Source organism: Alnus glutinosa, chromosome 11, assembly GCF_958979055.1.
Source record: "Alnus glutinosa chromosome 11, dhAlnGlut1.1, whole genome shotgun sequence".
NCBI lineage: Eukaryota > Viridiplantae > Streptophyta > Magnoliopsida > Fagales > Betulaceae > Alnus > Alnus glutinosa.
Genome location: NC_084896.1, coordinates 26,308,436 through 26,326,732, shown reverse-complemented (window position 1 = coordinate 26,326,732; position 18,297 = coordinate 26,308,436). Strand labels below are relative to the sequence as shown.

The 18,297-nt window shown below is 35.7% G+C and overlaps 2 protein-coding genes and 1 non-coding gene across 8 annotated transcripts; all 3 read left to right on the top strand.

The window, feature by feature from the left end:
• Positions 1-12: 12 nt before the first annotated feature.
• Positions 13-85, top strand: TRNAR-CCU (transfer RNA arginine (anticodon CCU)). Its single transcript has one exon. It is a non-coding gene; the product is annotated as a tRNA-Arg (tRNA).
• Positions 64-5,391, top strand: LOC133882803 (uncharacterized). Of its 6 annotated transcripts, none has more exons than XR_009902727.1 (8): positions 64-277; positions 1,626-1,692; positions 1,818-1,940; positions 2,034-2,117; positions 2,225-2,311; positions 2,410-2,506; positions 3,171-3,351; positions 4,662-5,391. XR_009902727.1 is itself a non-coding variant. In XM_062322028.1 (7 exons), exons 1-6 carry the CDS (start codon positions 210-212, stop codon positions 2,494-2,496), a joined length of 516 nt encoding a protein of 171 aa, XP_062178012.1. In that variant the 5' UTR covers positions 64-209; the 3' UTR covers positions 2,497-2,506; positions 4,662-5,391. The 6 variants fall into 6 exon arrangements, 4 of the variants coding, with proteins under 4 accessions (XP_062178012.1, XP_062178011.1, XP_062178010.1 ...); XR_009902728.1 differs by having other exon boundaries at positions 4,651-5,391; XM_062322028.1 differs by lacking the exon at positions 3,171-3,351.
• A 3,225-nt stretch (positions 5,392-8,616) lies between these two features.
• Positions 8,617-12,669, top strand: LOC133881527 (protein CYPRO4). Its single transcript, XM_062320470.1, has 2 exons — positions 8,617-10,399; positions 12,095-12,669. Exons 1-2 carry the CDS (start codon positions 8,759-8,761, stop codon positions 12,380-12,382), a joined length of 1,929 nt encoding a protein of 642 aa, XP_062176454.1. The 5' UTR covers positions 8,617-8,758; the 3' UTR covers positions 12,383-12,669.
• Positions 12,670-18,297: the final 5,628 nt, after the last annotated feature.

The window sequence follows — 18,297 nt, the reverse complement described above, 5'->3', positions numbered from 1 at the left end:
ATTTAGCACCAAGCGCCTGTAGCTCAGTGGATAGAGCGTCCGTTTCCTAAGCGGAAGGTCATAGGTTCGACCCCTATCTGGCGCGTTCTGGTCTGTCTTTTTCTTTTTTATTCTTTTTTCTCTCTGGCTCTAAAACCCTAGCCCCCCCCAGTCCTGTGGAGGTTCTATTTTTGTTAACAGAAGACAAGGACACAGCAAAGAAGGCAGCTATGAAGGAGTTTGACATCATTGGAAACACTCTCTATGTTGCTCTCTTCACGGATGTCACCAACTCCAAGTATGTCTCTTTCTCTCTCTCTCTGTGTTTCTAATTTTCAGTTATTTCTGTTTGATTCTCGGGAAAGTACTTGAATTCAGTTCAAACTTTTTAGAAAATTAGATGGGTGAGTTTTCTTTTTTCGGATTTTCAGTTCTTCTGTTCTTTTCCGTTTGGGTAGTCTGGAAAGTACCTAAAGATTCATACTTTTTAGAGAAATTAGGTGGGTCGGATTTTCAGTTATTCTTTTTTTACTATAAATAAGACGAGAGGATAAATGGTGCAAATTCGTTTCCTGTTTGTAAAGGGTTTTTCTGCCCAATTTTCATGTTAATACTATTATTAGCAGATTTTCTCCTTAATAACTTGGCAAAAAAAAAAAAAACAAGGAAAAAAAAGTTTTGTGCATAAAAAACTACTTCTCTTGCTTTGGATTTATGTGGAATCAAGGGTCTATGTTTAGTTGTTGGAGGAATTATGGGTCGGTCTAGAAATTTTGGCCTGTTAATAGTCGATTTTGAAGTCTTGTAATTTTTTAACTGGAGTTTGGTTGTCTTTTGATATATATATATATATAACATTGGCTAGAAGGAGGTCAATAGGAGCACACATGTTCATACCTCTTGGATAGTGGATAGTGGATACTGGAGAAGGCTGTTATTTTGTTTGGAGTTACTGTTGTCATTGTACATGTAGCTTAGGGTCAATAGTTTAGTTTTGGGAGGAATTATGGATCGAACCCGCTCACCAAGTGGTTGAACCACTTGCCTCCCTAACCGAAAACAACCCTCCTCATATGACAGTAAAGAAACTCCCCGCTAAAGCTATGCCTTTTCATTGCTGTCATAGGTTAGCAGTAAGGGAGTTAATTGATGAGAAGCGGGCTGCACCTTCATTGAATTCAATCTGTAGCTACTAGCTGCAGAAATTTCTCTGCTTAAAGAACCAATTTTGAAGTCTTGTAGTCTACGGGGAAGCGAAGTTTGGTTGCCTTTTGTTATGGAAACATTACATAGGCTAGAAGGAGCTTGATAGTGTTATGGGGAAGTGAAGGTCGGTCTGAGGAAGTAGTGGTGGTCGAAATCGAAATGGAGGGAGAACCCAATTTATGTATAATGCAAACTGAGGAGAAATGGATCCAACTTTCTGCATACATCTTAACAGCCCGTTTTAGTTGTTAATATTGTAAGTGATACTTAATGGGAACATTGCTTTATTGAAATCTTCACTTGCATTCATATATTTCTGTGTCTTTATTAGTTCTTGTAATCCTAGTGGCTTCTGTATAAGTTAAGTATCTGCCCATAGGTTAAATTGCCTCATAGAAGTACAAAAGTGGAGCATGCCTAATAAACTCATTAATTTGCAGGGAAATGCTTGAATCTATGCAAGCTGGAACACTGGAACCAGAAGTTGCATTTCTCAATGCATCACTTGTACATCCTTTATATACATAATATAACCTACGTCTCGTTTTTCCATTCAATTACATTTCTTGCTCTTTTATAAGCTACACTTTGTTGGATTTCCCTTATTTTGCCTTTATTATGAATCAAAACAGATTCCAGATGTTTTTCCAGTTCTAGCAGCTGCACACAAGACACTTGTAGCCAAGTCACGGGAGTCATTGACAACACGCACTCTTCATTCTGAGCTCGTATACAATTACTCAGGATCTAAGCATGTAATGATTTTGTTCTAGTTATCTATTGTGGTTTGTTTGCTTAATTTTCTACTGTTTTGGTTGGATAAACTCCTTGGCTTTGATTATGAATAGATTACAGAATCTTTGAAAAGGTGTGGAATCTCTGATAGCACAACGTACATCCTTGCCGCTCGTTTCAATGCTACTCTTGATGAGGTGAGATCTCTGTTCATGAATGATGCAGCAGATCATGCTTTTGTGTTGTTCCAGTAAGTTGAAACAATGGGTCATTTTGGTTTGGTAAATTCTTGGTATTCTGCCAGATGAAAGCCATAGAGAAACTTATCAGTGGAAAAGAGATTGCCTTGGAGGAGTTGGAGGGAAGAGCAAACCAGACCCAGATACAAAAGGTTTTAAGCAAATGCAGTATCTTGTTCACTTCTTTTTTACCAGGTTTTCTTCATGTTGCTTCCAGTGACTAATGATCCAATGACTTCTCATTTTTCAGCACTATAAGATATCTGGCCAGGAACTAGGGATATCCTCACTTGCAGATGCTATTACATGCCGGATCGCTGCTCGGGACGCCTTGTGAGAAGAAAGAAGTACAATTCTTATTTTAGTTTCTTTTTGTTTTCTCTAATACTTTCCCACCTTCTCTGGCTCCATTGTGTTCTCTCATTGAGTTAAGGTTTGTATTTGTGATTTAAACAATGAATTCATGTTGCAATATTTGTAAGGTGGCCAAGGGAAGAAGAAAAACTGTTATCTTTGGTTGAACGAAGTCCAATTAGACCCATCTGCAGTAACATGTGGCATTTTAATTAGCAAATTGAAAACTTAAAATGAAGGTTAATGTCGTTCTTAAAAATGCAGATGTACTATGATCATAGGTTTATTTATGTGCTGTTGGATGTGAGATGACAACAAAAATTGTCAAGAATCAATTGCTGATGTTTGTTTGGACTGTTGAAACCAATTCAGAACGCCACAAAGTTATATTTTAGTGCGTTGATGCAAATCTCACTCTACATTAACCAACTTCTCTAAGGACCAAGTTAGTTTGAGCTAACAACAGAATAGTTTGCTTGTTATGGATCTCGAACTAAGTAAATATCGAGAGCAACTTCTGTCCGGTCACGGCAGAAAACAAGGGTTTTTATGCCCTCCAGTAAACAGTTGACACGTCAGCTAAAAACAAAAAAATGAAATGTTGTTGAAGTACCGGATCCCTCTTACAACTCCTCATTTTTGCCCCAAATCGATCAGACTTCTCCACCCAATCTGCACCATCACTGCCCCAAATCCGCAGCCCCACCAGGGCACTGCCCAGGCCGGATGCTACCGCCACCGACTGGGCCGGACGCTACTACCACTGCCCGGACTGGACCACGCCGCCAACACCCAGGTCAAACGCTGCTACCCTGACGGTTCAGCCACTGCTCCACCTGTAAGTCTCTCAGTCTTAGTCTCTGTCTTTCTCTCCCTGGCCTATCACGACTGATTCTACATAGCTTCAGGATATTTGACAAATGACTGGTGGAGTGAAACAGGGTAGAGGACATGTTGGCTTTGTGATTTAGTAGCTATTTTCTATTGTACAACAAACACTAGGTGATATATGTTTAGAAGATAGAATCTGTTCAAAATCTCCTGTATTCTATTTGTGATTCTGGAGGTTCACTAGGCCTTATATAGGATTCTGTAATTCGGTCTATCCCAATAAACCTGTGATTCCAAACATGGATCGACTATGAAGGACTCAGGTTTGGATTATGCATAGTAGCCTGCCAAGCTCATAGAAATTCAGTTAAGTACGGGACAGTAATATACTGGTGGATTGATCTGAACCAGTATTTTAGTTTGGCTGAGTGTCTTTCAATGCAGACCGACTCACCATTTTGCCTCCAGGAAGAAAAAATTGGGTTGGGTTTCAATTTAAAGCTGGTCAAACATCTTGTCTGTTCCTTGTTTTGGGTAATGTTATTTCTGTAAACTCATTATATGTGGTTGTTGCTTTTTTGTTGCTGGAAAAAAAATTGTTGGATGTGATGCTAGAACATGACATGAAAATGAATTTCTTTTCTGGCTATCAACATGACATGAAAAATGTGAAAGTTAAGTCCCACATTGGGTGAGTGGATTATGATGCGTATATGTGCCAAGTCTCATATTGGTTGTGTACTAGATGAATAAGAAGCTCAATTGCACCTTTGACTAGATGTTTTTGGTCTTTTTTATCATAGTAAACCAGGGCCAAACTGAACTAACAGGAGTGCCTGGTCCTAGATAAGAGCACTGACTGTGTGCCCCACGCTAGTTTACCATTTGTGAGCCTCTTGTCGTTATATTTTTTGCAATCATTCATTTGCATTACTTCTTGCTCTTACCATTAATATACCTTCTTTGTAATTGTTGAAAAATTATGCCATACATAATTTCTTTCTGATTGAATTTCTTCATTTCTCCTAGTGTTTAAAGGTTTGTTATCAATTGTTACCTTGTAGCTCTCAGTCCTCAGTCTTGCCAAATTTCTTGTGAAGTAACTAGGCAATGATCCCTTTCAAAGGCGTCTTGGCATTATACATGCTCTAATCAATAGGAGATCAGATGCTTAAAAGTTATTTATTGTTTTGTTTTCTTGTTGTTTGCTTCTTTGTTTTTCCTTTTCCCTTTTTTCTTTTAAACCTTTCTGTACAACCTCAATCGTATATATTTGCATGTTACTTTCACTTTATTAGTCTTTCAGCTCTTTTGCAGGTTTGAGGTTTTCAATAACCTATTCCAGTGCTTCCAGTCCTCCCTGTCAGCAATTTTAAGAGCTTATATGACTTCATCAGTCTCTGCAATAGGATATACTGCAGAGCTTCCATCATCTACAACCTTATGGACCAAAGTTTCCAAACTTATGTTCAGTATGAGAAGCAGAGCTCAATTGTCAGTATGAGGTGCAATGCTTTGGTTCAAGTTCCAACTGCTTGTGAAGATCGGCATGTTGAGCTCATTCTGTCAGTATCAGATGGATTGGTTTCTCTTTCACTAGCTCGACTGCTAAGTAACCAGACGAGCATGGTTCACTCAAGTCTAGAGCTCACCCTGAAGAAGCTCATTCTCGAGTTTTGTTAAATCAAGCACCTTTCATAAAACCTTCAGCCACCGGAGTTTTAGAATTGCAAGAGGAGAATCAATAGAAAAATTGGCCAAAGTTTTGGAGTTGCTGCGGTAGAAGCAAACACCTATGGAAATCCTTGAAGTTGCTAATTTTTGTGTGGTGTGGCCTTTTTTTGTGAGGTTGTAATGCACAAGTTATGGTTGTATATGGCTATATGTGATTGGTTTTTTAGTTATGAATATCTATAGTAAATGAGTACTACAGGTACTTTTGTATATGGCTACAACTAAGTATTTTGGGAAGTTATATTAATGCACTGAAATTGTGAATTCCAACTTGATTTGTTTATTCGTCTATGATAGGAGGTTTTTTGCTATTGATTTTGGGGGATTAGCTTATGAATTCTTATTGATTTTGGTGGATCAACTTGTATAATGGCCAAAAAATTGCACTAGACATACTGCACAATGATTCTTCAGAGAAGACTAGTTTGATCCTTTGATAAAACATGACAAATCTTGTTGCCTTTTGTGCTACTCACGTGAGGGCCAACATACACCCTAATGTTTTACAAGAAGAAGAAAAAAATGCTTTATTGCATCTCAGATACAACATAGAACCTTAAAATCAACTGGTGGGATCATCTACCAAAGGAAGCCAAGGCAGAGATTGAAGCTTCTGTAAAGAACACCCAAAATCATCATATTTGGTTAGATTCAAAACTGATACGAAACACAAGTGTTATGAACTGAAATCTAGAGACATTCCTGGCTATTTCATTCTCTGCTAACTCTACTGTTCGACATGACCCCCAAGTCCAACCAATTTGCTGTTCATTGTTTGTCGATTCATGGGAGTTTTCTCCAATTAACCAGTTAACTGGGAATAGATCAAGTCCTGAAAGTGACATTGCAATAATGCAATTCACTGAAGAATAATTTGAAAATATATCCTGTTATACAATACAAAAAACAGAGCATCAAATTTTCTACACGCATAATTATTGATGCAACAGAAGCCATATGAACAAGTATTAAGTTCCTCCGCATCTGTTTGAATGGGAAAGATCACTAAAGAGAGCATGCATGACAGTCAATTATAGAAAATTATATAGATTCATTCCTTTGTAATGCTTGGTCATAAATACAACAAAGCCTCTCATAATTTGGCAGATTGGTTGAGGCATTTTATCATACACCTTGTGTGCGTATTTTACAAAAACTTATGAAAGAATTGCTTTACACTTAAATCAAGACCGAAGAATGAATTAATAGAAAAAATAAAACAAAAAAACATAAAAACATAAAAACAAAACAAAACAAAACAAAACAAAAAAAATACAACAATCACCAATAAAACCCAAGAACATCAAGCGACACCCTCGAATTACAATCACCAACATGTTGTGGTGGAACAAGACAAACAAAGAGAGGATGCTAACGTCGGCTCTGAGAATCAAATGTAAGCCAATGGTGAATGTGGGAAAACTAATTAGAGAGAGCGGCAGCGTTCAGGCTTGGGTAGCGTTTGTCTTGGGCGGTGGCAACATTCGGGCTTGGGCAGCGTTCGTCTTCTCCGGCAATTCACTTGTCAAGAATATGAAGAGAGTGAGAGAATATGAGGAGATATAATTAGGTGTTTTGATTCTATTTGATTTTCTTGTTCCAGGCTAACGTATCAAACTCTGGCAAAAAATGCCTAGTTCATAACCTGATAGAAGTTATACTCATAAATATCCAATAGGGGATTGAAGTATCTTACAATTCCAAGGAATCATAGGGCCTACAATTTCAAAGTATCGAACAGGTCATTTTGCTTCAATTGAGTCAAAGAAATGAAAAGAACTAATGGGTTGACAAGCAACCCTTATTTGATTGCTGGCCACTCCTTTGAGGTGTGGTCAATCACTGTTTTATCTTTTGAAAAGTGATAAGCTACCTTATCAAATACTTAGGTAATTAACCACCCCATCAAACGGAGAGAGGGTGGTCGTTCACCCCATGAAATGGTTTGGTCACCCATTAGTTTCTTATATTTTTAAAGTTTTGACTGTTTATTTTGAATGATCAACATGAATCTTTATAATTGTAAGTCCTATGCAATTTCTTACAATTGCACAATCTCAATTCATGATATAGCTGACATATTCAAATCTTTAGGATGTTGCATGATGTATAATACATTTTTTTTAGACCATTCATTTTAAATGAACAATTTAAATCTTGCCAACAATACTAAAATACCAAAAAAAATAAAAAAAGAAAAGTGCTTTAACCAATCTCAAATTTACCATTTTGGAAGTAGCCGCATGAATAATTCAGCCACCTCATACCAGTAATTTAGGACAAGTCAGCCTAATAGGTGGTAGAGTAGGTGGTTCTTCCACCAAAATAAAAAAAAAAAAATTGTATAATTTTTTCAAGAGAAATGATCCCTACACTCATTTCTCACAACAACCCCACAACAAGTTGATGTGACCGGTAATATTTTATTATTTTTTTTACAAAAAGAAAATAAAACAAAAAAAAATAATAATAAAATATTACCACCTACGTCAGCTTGTTGTGGAACTGTTGTAAGAAATGAGTGTAAGAATCATTTCCATTTTTTCAATATCAATGCACAGCTGACCACGTAATTTCCCTATAACTACACACAATGGACACTGCAAAGTGCAAACCTTTAACTAATCATTTCCTTCAGTACGAAGTAATGTCGACGTCGAATCAACGCTAACCTGTGAAGGGCGATAGCCGGTGACATAGACTATTTACTCATATGAACCCCTTGTTGAAAACAATTTCACATTCTATGATACATAGGGGGTTTTACTTCACCTTTAAGTTAGGTTTGCTCCATCAAGATCATTGAATTCACCGTAAAAATTCAAGATTATATTACATCACTAAGAAGCTTTTAACTTTTTTCTAAAATATATATATATTTTTTAAAATATTATTAAGCATTTAGTAAAATATATCGACTTTTAAAATTGTGCATTTTTACGACACCCTCTTACCTTCTACACAAAAACATATATATATTTTTTTAACTTTTCAAATCGTTGCTTCTTTTAATACACACTACATAGTTTTGTTCAAAAACACACTTTTAGCATGCAAAATTACTAGCCAAACATACCCTTGATAACATTAATACAAATCGATGTAAGTTTTATAAGTGGTTTCTCTTAATTATTTATCTGAATTCTTTCAAATTTGGACAAATAATTATAAATAATATTAGGGTCTGTTTGAGCTTGCGATTTCAAAATGTGCGATTTAAAATATCAATTTTAAAATATGCAATATGAAAAATTAATTTTTAAAAACGTAGTTAAGTATTTGACAAAATCGCATGTTAGTCTTTAAAATTCTACGTCCTAAAAAAGTCACTACTTACTTGCGATTTGAAAAAAGCAATAATTTTCTACATTTGTAAATCGTAATTTTTTAAAAACATAATTTTTAAATAATTTATTTTTTATTTACGAAATCTCAATTTCAAAACTTACTATTAATCCGTGTGTATATATATATATATATCCAAAAACATGGAAACCAGAAATAGCCGGTGTAACGGTGTTAGCATCCCGTATAAAAAGCCCCAAATCCCAAACTGACATCCATTTCCACGGATCGCAAAGTTCAAAAAAGATTCTCAAATTCCGCTCTGAAATCTATCAAATCCTCCAAGCTCTCGGCAAATCTCTCTCACTCTCCCACTCTTCAACCAATTCAACCACATGGGTACCGCTCAGAGCCGCGAGGGCCTCGACGTGTCTGACGCAGACTCAGACCAATACACCGAAGAAGAAGAAGAAGAAGAAGAAGAAGGGGAGGAGGAAGAGCAATACGACGACGCAGAGGACCGGCCAAAAGCAACCAAATCCAAAGCCCTAGACGAGGTCGAAGCAAGGCTCAAATCCCTCAAGCTCAAGTACGGCGCCTCTTCCTCTCCTTCCTCTTCTTCCAACAACCCTAATTCGAAGAATTCGTTGAAGCTCTACCTTCACATCGGCGGCAACACCCCCAAGGCCAAGTGGATCGTCTCCGACAAGCACGTGTCTTATTCCTTTGTAAGAACCTCAAAAATCGACGGTGGCGATGATTACGACGAGGAAGATGAGGACGATGAATCGGACGGTGGTGCCTGGGTTCTCAAAGTGGGGTCCAAGGTCCGATCTAGGGTTTCGAGCGAGATGCAATTGAAGCTGTTCGGTGATCAGCGCCGCGTCGATTTCGTGTCCAACGGCGTGTGGGCCCTGAAGTTCCCCTCAGAAGAGGCGTACCGGAAATTCCTGACCGAATTTCAGGACTGCTTGTTCGAAAACGTTCACGGGCTTAAGGCCACCGAGGAGAACAAAATTAAGGTTTACGGGAAAGATTTTATAGGGTGGTTAAAGCCAGAGATCGCCGACGATTCGATGTGGGAGGATGCCACTGACGATGGCGGCCCTGAGCCGGCGACGCCCGTCCGTCCGAGCAATGACTTGCTGGAGGAGTTCGAGGAGGCGGCGAATGGCGGCGTACAGAGCTTGACATTGGGGGCATTGGATAACAGCTTCTTGGTGAACGACAGTGGCGTACAGGTGTACCGGAATTTCAACCATGGGATTCATGGGAAAGGTGTTTCTGTGAAATTCGACGGTGGGGGTTTGAGTTCGGGGCGATTATCGACCCCCAAAAAGGCTCTGTTGATGCGTGCCGAGACGAATATGCTCCTGATGAGTCCATTGAAGGAAGGGAAGCCTAACGCCAATGGGCTTCAACAGCTTGATATTGAGACGGGAAAGATTGTCACGCAGTGGAAGTTTGAGAAGGATGGGACTGACATTACGATGAGGGATATCACGAATGATACCAAAGGGTCGCAATTGGACCCTTCGGAGTCGACGTTTTTGGGATTGGATGATAACAGGTTGTGCCAGTGGGATATGCGCGAACGGAGAGGAATGGTTCAGAACATTGCGAATGCGAATTCTCCGGTTTTGCATTGGACGCAGGGGCATCAGTTCTCGAAGGGTACGAATTTCCAGTGCTTTGCGACTACTGGGGATGGGTCGATTGTCGTTGGTTCTGTTGATGGGAAGATAAGACTGTATTCGAAGACCTCCATGAGGCAGGCCAAGACGGCTTTTCCGGGGCTTGGTTCGCCAATTACTCATGTAGATGTTACTTATGACGGGAAGTGGATTTTGGGCACGGCCGATACGTATTTGGTCCTTATCTGCACTTTGTTCACTGACAAAGATGGGAAAACAAAGACTGGATTTAGTGGTCGAATGGGGAACAGGATTCCTGCTCCGAGGTTGTTGAAGCTGACCCCTCTGGATTCACATTTGGCTGGGGCAAATAATAAGTTTCACGGTGGCCATTTCTCATGGGTAGGCATACTTATAATCCTTTTTATATGCTGCAACTACTAATTGTTGTGAATATGTCTTGGTAGTTTGTTGTATCTTTATATACGGTTAGATTACTGGCAAACTTGTTTCATTCAGCTTTCTGGTTGCATCCCCATTTAATGGGCCATGAATGAGATTCTTGTGATAGCGATGTCTTCTTTTATTCTTATAAGTACCACTAGGTGACTAGGTTCACAATATACTACCATTTATATGTGTTTTTTTCATCTATCATGTAGTTATAGCCCAAAGTCTTTTCCATACTGCATCTGTTTCCAATCATACTACTATCATCTTTCTAAAACTAGCGCTCTTTACTAACGTGAGAACCGTATCTTGTGAAAACACTGTAGTTGTGACTTGTGAGCGGTAAATGCAGTTGTGGAACATACTAATTACAGTTGGTAATTGTTCCAAAACAAATTTGATATTTTTCTGGGAGATACATATTATATATGTTTAATGTTTCAGATTTAGATTTGGATGTTGCCAGTATGGGGGCAAATAGATGCATTGGTGAACAGTTCGATATCTACAAATTTCTCTTTTGTTCTTTTGCCAAGAAATGGTTACTGTAATGACTAAAAAAGGAACATTTGCCAGGGTTAAGTGCAAAAGTGCTTTTTTGATTGGTCATTTCCTAGTTCGCATTTGCAAGCAGTCCTATGAATATTGATTTGGCATACAGAGGGACTACTTACTTAAAATAATAGCTACTTTTTATGCAAGTGTTTTGTTAGTTCAAATGGAATTCACATATGAGCTTGTATTATTAACGTCGAAATTTAGGACAAACTACTGGAGTGCTATTTCGTACTTGCATGCACTAAGAAAAGGGTTATGATCTGGTATAAAGTTGTCATTGATTTTATATTGCAAATTGGAAGAGTGAAGCGTGCCCATAATTAATAGCTTTCTAGGGTTGTTAGCTTATGTACACATTTGTTTGTCGATCTGATTGTTGAAAAAGAAATGGTGAAAAGAACATGTCTATCTTATGGACAGTTTTTATGTTATTTGAGGGGAAAAACCAGAAAAAGAAAAAGAAAAGAAAAGGAAAGAGAAAGAGAGAATGGAAATGACAGAGCATTTGGTTTAGGCTAGGGTGTTCTGTTCCTAATCGGAGATTTGACTTCATATGGGCACTAAAATGATGTCTAGTTGCATATCTGGGGCTGATTTTATTTGGGTTTGTTTAGTCATAAAGCAATATATCATGTTAGGTTGGACTTTTAAGTGTTCTCTTTGTGTGGAAAGGTTCTCTGTTTAATAATATGGTTATTACACTTTTAGTTAAAAAAAAAAGAGAGAGAGAGCATAAAAATCATGAAATATCTGATATGGAACACTGAATTAGCTCTGTGGAAATACACTGCCAAACAAAAGGGTCTTACAATTATATTTTCTGTGAACACTGTAGATAACTTTCCTTTCTGTTGTGTGTGCATATGATTTTACTTTTAGTTTCAGTGCTCAGAAAGTTAAGTTTTTGGAGTTCCGTGAGTGCCTGTTAATTTAGTTATTTCCAGCTGAATTGGTTGATTTGTTTGCTGGTCATTCTGGATTTTTTTAGGACTTGTGATACATGTGTGCTTTTTTGTCTCCTTTAGTTAGTGGATGAGCTTAAGTTAATTTAACTTATGGATTTGTTTCACATATGATATTGGCTTTTAGGTCACTGAAAATGGTAAACAAGAGCGGCATTTGGTTGCAACGGTGGGCAAGTTCAGTGTGATATGGGACTTCCAGCAGGTGAAGAACAGTGCTCACGACTGCTACCGGAATCAGCAAGGCCTTAAAAGCTGTTATTGTTACAAGATTTTGTTGAAGGATGAGTCCATTATTGAGAGTCGTTTCATGCACGACAAATTTGCTGTTAGTGACTCTCCAGAAGCTCCACTGGTGGTGGCAACCCCATTGAAAGTTAGCTCTATCAGCCTCTCCGGCAAGCGACAACGTTGATAAACAATCTTTATTTACATTATTGCATTCTCGTGTCTTGTCCAAGTTGTGTGCATCCAGGCTAGCTTCCTTCTGTATTTATATTTCTTTTCTTTTCTTTTTCTCCCCCGTCTCGTAGTTGATCTTGGCTTCAGCTTGTAGTTACTTGATTCTTCTAACCTGTTTTCATTCTGTTATAAATATCGATAGGTTTTAAACCCTATCCATCCAAGCCCACATCAGCTTTGTGGGATGTTTATGTAGTATGTAGTATTACTTTATTGCAAATAGTGTGATTTTCAATTTTACTTGAGCGTTGCGTGCATTGAATTATTGTAGGCAGGGAAATGAACTCAGATTCGCTGCTTGCTTATGGTGCTGGAAATGAGACTGTTTACTGCCTCTAAAATATTATGGTTCTATGAAGAAGTTTATGTGAAAAGGTTGCCAATATATATATATATATATATGATCAGTTATTTCAAAAGTTCAAACGTTTTTGCATTTAATTAATATATTAACACTATTCTTTGTGTGGATTCAAACTCTTATAAGTGGTGTTTACCATGTTAAATGTTTTAACTGAAATATATGTAAATTGTGAAGTCATGGGTCCAAAACCTTTGTGGTAATATCATGCTAATTGCCAATCATTTCAAATGGGTAGGAAATGATAAATTCAAATATTTAATTAATAGATTAACGAGATTTAATAAGAGGTTTAGCGGGTGGAATACAAAAGGATATGACTGACAATTTTTTATACGATTTGTAAATTTGACATAAATTCAATATGAAATTAGTGGTCCCCAAAAGGTAGCTCAATTGGCTAGGGACCACACCTCATGAAGCGGAGGTCACTAGTTCGAATCCTCCATCCTCCTCTTGTGTGGACATGTCAAAAAAAAAAAAAAATTAGTGGGTTGGGATTTGAAAGGTTTGACACATTTAATTAAATTTGTCAAAGTTGGGTTGATTTTTTATAGAATATAGTCTTATACTCATGTCTCAATACAATCCAAACTTGACATGCGATATTTAGGGCTGACAATTTTTTGCACGACTTGCAAACCCAACACAAAATTAGCGGGTTAAAGTTAAAAAGTTTAACTTGTTTAATTATATTAATTAGGTTAGAGTTCATCTAGCCATTTGTGAGAAACCATTTATGAGACTCACCTGACTATATAAAAAGAGGAATGTTAAAGCTATTTCTAATGTTCTTCTGATATCCATTTAGAAGGACATAAATGCAGTGGCGGAGACAAAGGGGGTTGGGCAAGGGCGCCCGCCCCCCTAAATGTCTGGAAAAAAAAAATAAAAAAATTACAGGTATTTAAGAAAAAATTACATTAAAAAGAAAAAAAAAAATGTTGATGCTAGCCCGCCCCCTGCTGATAACAAAAGGAAAAAAAAAAAAAAAAAAAATACATTTACATGGAAAAACCAACCGTCAAAGAAAATTTTATCAAAAAAAAAAAAACCAACAACAATCATTAAATGCTCACTTGCTCAAGAAGAGGAACAGCCGAACGGAACATTTTTGTGAAAAAAAAAAAAAAAATCATATATCTCTCCGGAGAAACTTTAGAACTTCTACACAAAAAAACTAACTATCAGAAGTCATTAAACCAAGAACTGCGCCTCCAGCATCTGTGCCTCCTCCTCGCCCCTCGGCAATCTCTCGCACCGTAAGCACTAAGCAGCAAGCCTTTTACTCTTTTTTTTCTTTTCTAGTACCGGGTAGAATGGATGAGACGAACTGTTCTCTGCAGAGTGGAGGAGACGAATTGTTCTCTCTTTAGTTTCTTAATTTCTTTTTTTCTTCTCTTTTTAGTTTCTTACTTTCTTCTTTACTTTTTCTTTCAAGATAAGGGATGAAATATGTGGTTCACGACTATTCAACGTTGCCTTTTCAAATTTTTTTATTTTTATTTTTTCTTTCTGTTTTGTTGATTTTCTTTCTTTTTCTTTTCTTTTTTTTTTTCTAACTAATTTTGACTTTTCAACGTTGCCTTTACAGGATTTTTTTATTTTTTTTTTCTTTCTGTTTTGTTGATTTTCTTTTTTTTCTTTTTCTTTTTTTCTAACTAATCCTGACTTTTCAACGTTGCCTTTTCAGAATTTTTTTTTGTTTTTTCTTTCTGTTTTTTTCTAATTAATCCTGACTTTTCAACATTGCCTTTTCAGATTTTTTTTTTCTTTTTTTTTTTCCCTGTTTTGTTGACTTATCTAACTATTCAGATTTTTTTTTTCTTTCTATTTTGTTGACTTCTCTAACTTTCAGATTTTTTAATTTTTTTTGGACTTATCTGACTTTTCAGATATATATATATATATATATATATTTTCCTTTCTATTTTGTTGACTTATCTGACTCTTCAGAATGTTTTTTTGAATAGTTGCAATGTAAGTCAAGTGACTTGTCAACGTGGGTCACAGGCCCACAACTGCAATTTTTTTTTTTTTTTTTATTAAGTTAATTTTCTTTGTTTTGCTTTTCTTTATTACTTACGGTCATTGCAAATTGCAATTTGCAATTTGAAGCATAGATAGTTGTATTTGTTTGGATTAAGATAGGATGATCTATAGTTGTTGATAGTGTTTTTCTGCAATGTTTAGCAGTCTTGTTCTGTTGGTCTGGCCAAGTGACAAGTTTCAGTATAATTTTTGCCATTCTCAGGTACGTTATTTGTTATTGTTTGTTCTTTTTATTAAGACATTGTTCGTTAATTTCTTAAATTAATAGCTATCGGAATATACTGATAATTTTATTAGAATATCATTAGAGTATGTGTCATTAGGCCACTAGTTGTTTAGTGTGAAAAGTCTTAACACTAATATTTTTTTAGTTCCTCCCCTACTAAGATAGATTCCTGGCTCCGCCACTGTATAAATGTAATTAAAAAAATTACATCTATCCTTCTGAATGACATGGAAGCATGATGTAATTTTTAATTACATTTATGCCTTTCCAAATAGATATCAGAAGAACACTAAAATAGTTTTAACATTTCTTATATAAAAATTAGAGTGCCTAACCATTTATCCGATCAAGTTAGTCTTATAAGCGGTCTCTTACAACTAGAAAGAGTTCTATCATTCCTCATATAAAAATTGGAGTGTCCGACTATCTATTCGGTCAGGTGGGTCTTATAAACGATCTTTCACAATCATCTATTCAAATTATCTCAAATTTAAACAAATAATTGCAATCGAAACTAATCATATCAAGTTATATATCACCTAAAAGATGGATTCACTTTGTGTCACCCATAGAAAATGGAGAACGTACTGTCTGTTGTCTGACTCACTGTCATATGCACAATTTATTAGAAGCACAAGTACTATACACAGAATCAATCATCGAACCAAGTCCAACCAACGGTTGATTGCAATCGGAACTCAAAAAAGGGACTGTTCATACTAGAGATACCATCCATCTTTGTTTGGTGTCGAGCATATCATGATTCTCTATGCTTTAGAATAATTTCATAGTTTAGTTATTAAAATCTTTGTCATTATTGTAAAATTAAATACTTCAAAATTTATCAACTAAAAGAAAATAATATGTTAAAGATAAATTATAGACCTTCTAGACAGGGGTGGAGCCACTAGGCCCCCCCAAGCCCCAAGGCTCTCCCAAAAAAAAAAAAAAATTAAAAATTAAAATTTTACCCCAAATTTTGTTGTTTTTTCTAATTTTGGCCCACCCAAAACTTTTTTTTTTCAATTTGACCCCCCCAACTTGGGGGGCTGGCTCCACCCCTGCTTCTAGAAGTAATAAATGTTAAGATGATAAATTTGAGTAGTTGAAATTCAAGTTGATAATTAATGAAATATGCTAGGACTTCTGTGATTTATACAATTTTGATTTGAATGGAAATTTCTTACAAATCTATTTATAGGAAATTTCATACAAATTTCCGTCAATTTTTTCCTGAAGAAAGTAATATAAATGACATAAAAATAAAATTATGTAATTCTTATTAAAAAAATAAAGAGAGAGAGAGAGAGAACCATAACGCGTGACTCGCTCTATTTAGGGTATAAAAATCAAACATTTTTGTTTAATTTTAATGTTTTTAATATTTTTTAATAAGAATGATATAATCGTAATTATTTGAGAAAAAAAAAATCTCAAATTTGAAATCATCGTGTAAAATTGATGAAGGGTTCTAAAAATCAAAGTCATGTGGAACACAGTGGCCCCAACATATTTTTCCAAATATAAATTGTTTTCTCAAAAATCTATTGTAAAAATAAAAAATTAAAATTATTTTTTTTTTTTTTAAAAAAAAAAAAAAAAAGAAGAAGAAGAAGAAGAAAAAGAAAAAAGCGCCAACTAGTTTATTTGGTGGGATAAATAAACACAAATTTGTATTTAATATAGTGGTCGGCATAATAAATACCACATGAAATGAAACATCAATTTATAAGATACCTATAATAAAAGCTATATACTTGTTGAAATAAACTAAATTATCATTCATTAATGACATGTATGCTTCAGAGCGGAACCAAAATCTTAGATAGGAAAATCTTTTTGCAGTGTAAAAGAAAAATTAATTTAAAGGGTCTAAATATATGAATATGTATAACTTTTAAGAAAATCTTAAAAGGGTTATTATTATTATGAAAAATTGTACAATTGGTCTATGTAGTTAGCCTAAATTACTAATCGCTCTACCTGATATCAAAATTAATTCAGAAATCATTGTGATTGGCTTAATTTACAAATCGCTCACTAAAATCGAATTTTGTTCAAAATTTTAACAGATTCTGTAAGATGACACGTCAGCACCAATATAATGGTGGCATGTGTCGATAATAATAATAAAATCTATTAAAAATATAAATAAATAAAACTTAAAAATTATTATTATTTTTTTAAAAAAAAATAGAAAATAAAAAATGGGTGGTTGCCAGTTCCCTTTGGAGGTGACCAGCGGTGATGCGTGGCCGGCCAACCCCTACCCAATCGACAGCCACTCCTTTTTTTTTTTTTCCTTTTAAATCCTATCTTTTCTTAAAAAGAAAAAAGAAAAGAAAATTAATTATTTGTATTTTTTTTTATTATGATTAACACGTGTCGATATCTTATTAACATTGACGTGACACTTAACGAAATTTGTCAAAATTTTTAACAAAATTTGACTCGAATGAGCGATTTGTTAATAAAACCAACCACAAAAATTTTTGAATCAATTTTAATATTAGATAATACAATTTATAATTTAGATTAATCATATCAACAAATAGTATAACTTTTCCATATTATTATCCCCAAACTTGTGTGTAGGTCCACCCTTGGGAATCCTACCTAATAAAGTTGGCCACGGTTTTTCGATGACTGAAACTAAAAGTCGTGTTAACAGGTTAATCATGTGTTATTTAAGTCGTATTATTTAAGTGTAACAACAATAGTCTACGCGCTCTACTAACTGAGTTCTGTACGACTTAAGTCTTAAGTCTTAAGTCTTATCTAAGAAACAAAAATGCCCCGACCAACGTCTCTCTCTCTCTCTCTTACGTTATTTCAGGTGTTGTCGTCATCTCTTTGTCGTTTTTGCCTTTTTTAAATATCATGACATATTAAGCACATGCTAAACATTGCAACAAAATGATTATTATATACTTTTGTAAAAAGCTGAAACGCACATGTTTTATTACACGTGGCAAGATACGTGGCAAGAATCAGCAGCCTCTGCAGTACTCTGAAATATCATGGCGGACACGCGGTCCATACTTTTTCGGGACCCAGTGCTCTTTGCTAGCGAGACTGTGCTCCGCGTGGATCCCGCCCCTCCTTCCCAATTTTCCCAGGTGCCAAACGTAAGATAACGTGGGACAACCATAAACATCAGTACTATTATAATAATAATAAATTATTTTAAATTACTTGTTAACAAATTGTAAAAAAGTTGTGTTCAATA

What these genes read in the sequence shown, in the direction of transcription:
- LOC133882803 (XM_062322028.1), top strand. Translation starts at nt 210, where the DNA reads ATGAAGGAGTTTGACATCATTGGAAACACTCTCTATGTTGCTCTCTTC. An exon ending in ACGGATGTCACCAACTCCAA is followed by an intron (nt 278 to 1,625) that starts GTATGTCTCTTT and finishes ATTAATTTGCAG; the next exon opens with GGAAATGCTTGAATCTATGC. An exon ending in TCAATGCTACTCTTGATGAG is followed by an intron (nt 2,118 to 2,224) that starts GTGAGATCTCTG and finishes GTATTCTGCCAG; the next exon opens with ATGAAAGCCATAGAGAAACT.
- LOC133881527 (XM_062320470.1), top strand. Translation starts at nt 8,759, where the DNA reads ATGGGTACCGCTCAGAGCCGCGAGGGCCTCGACGTGTCTGACGCAGAC. An exon ending in ACGGTGGCCATTTCTCATGG is followed by an intron (nt 10,400 to 12,094) that starts GTAGGCATACTT and finishes ATTGGCTTTTAG; the next exon opens with GTCACTGAAAATGGTAAACA.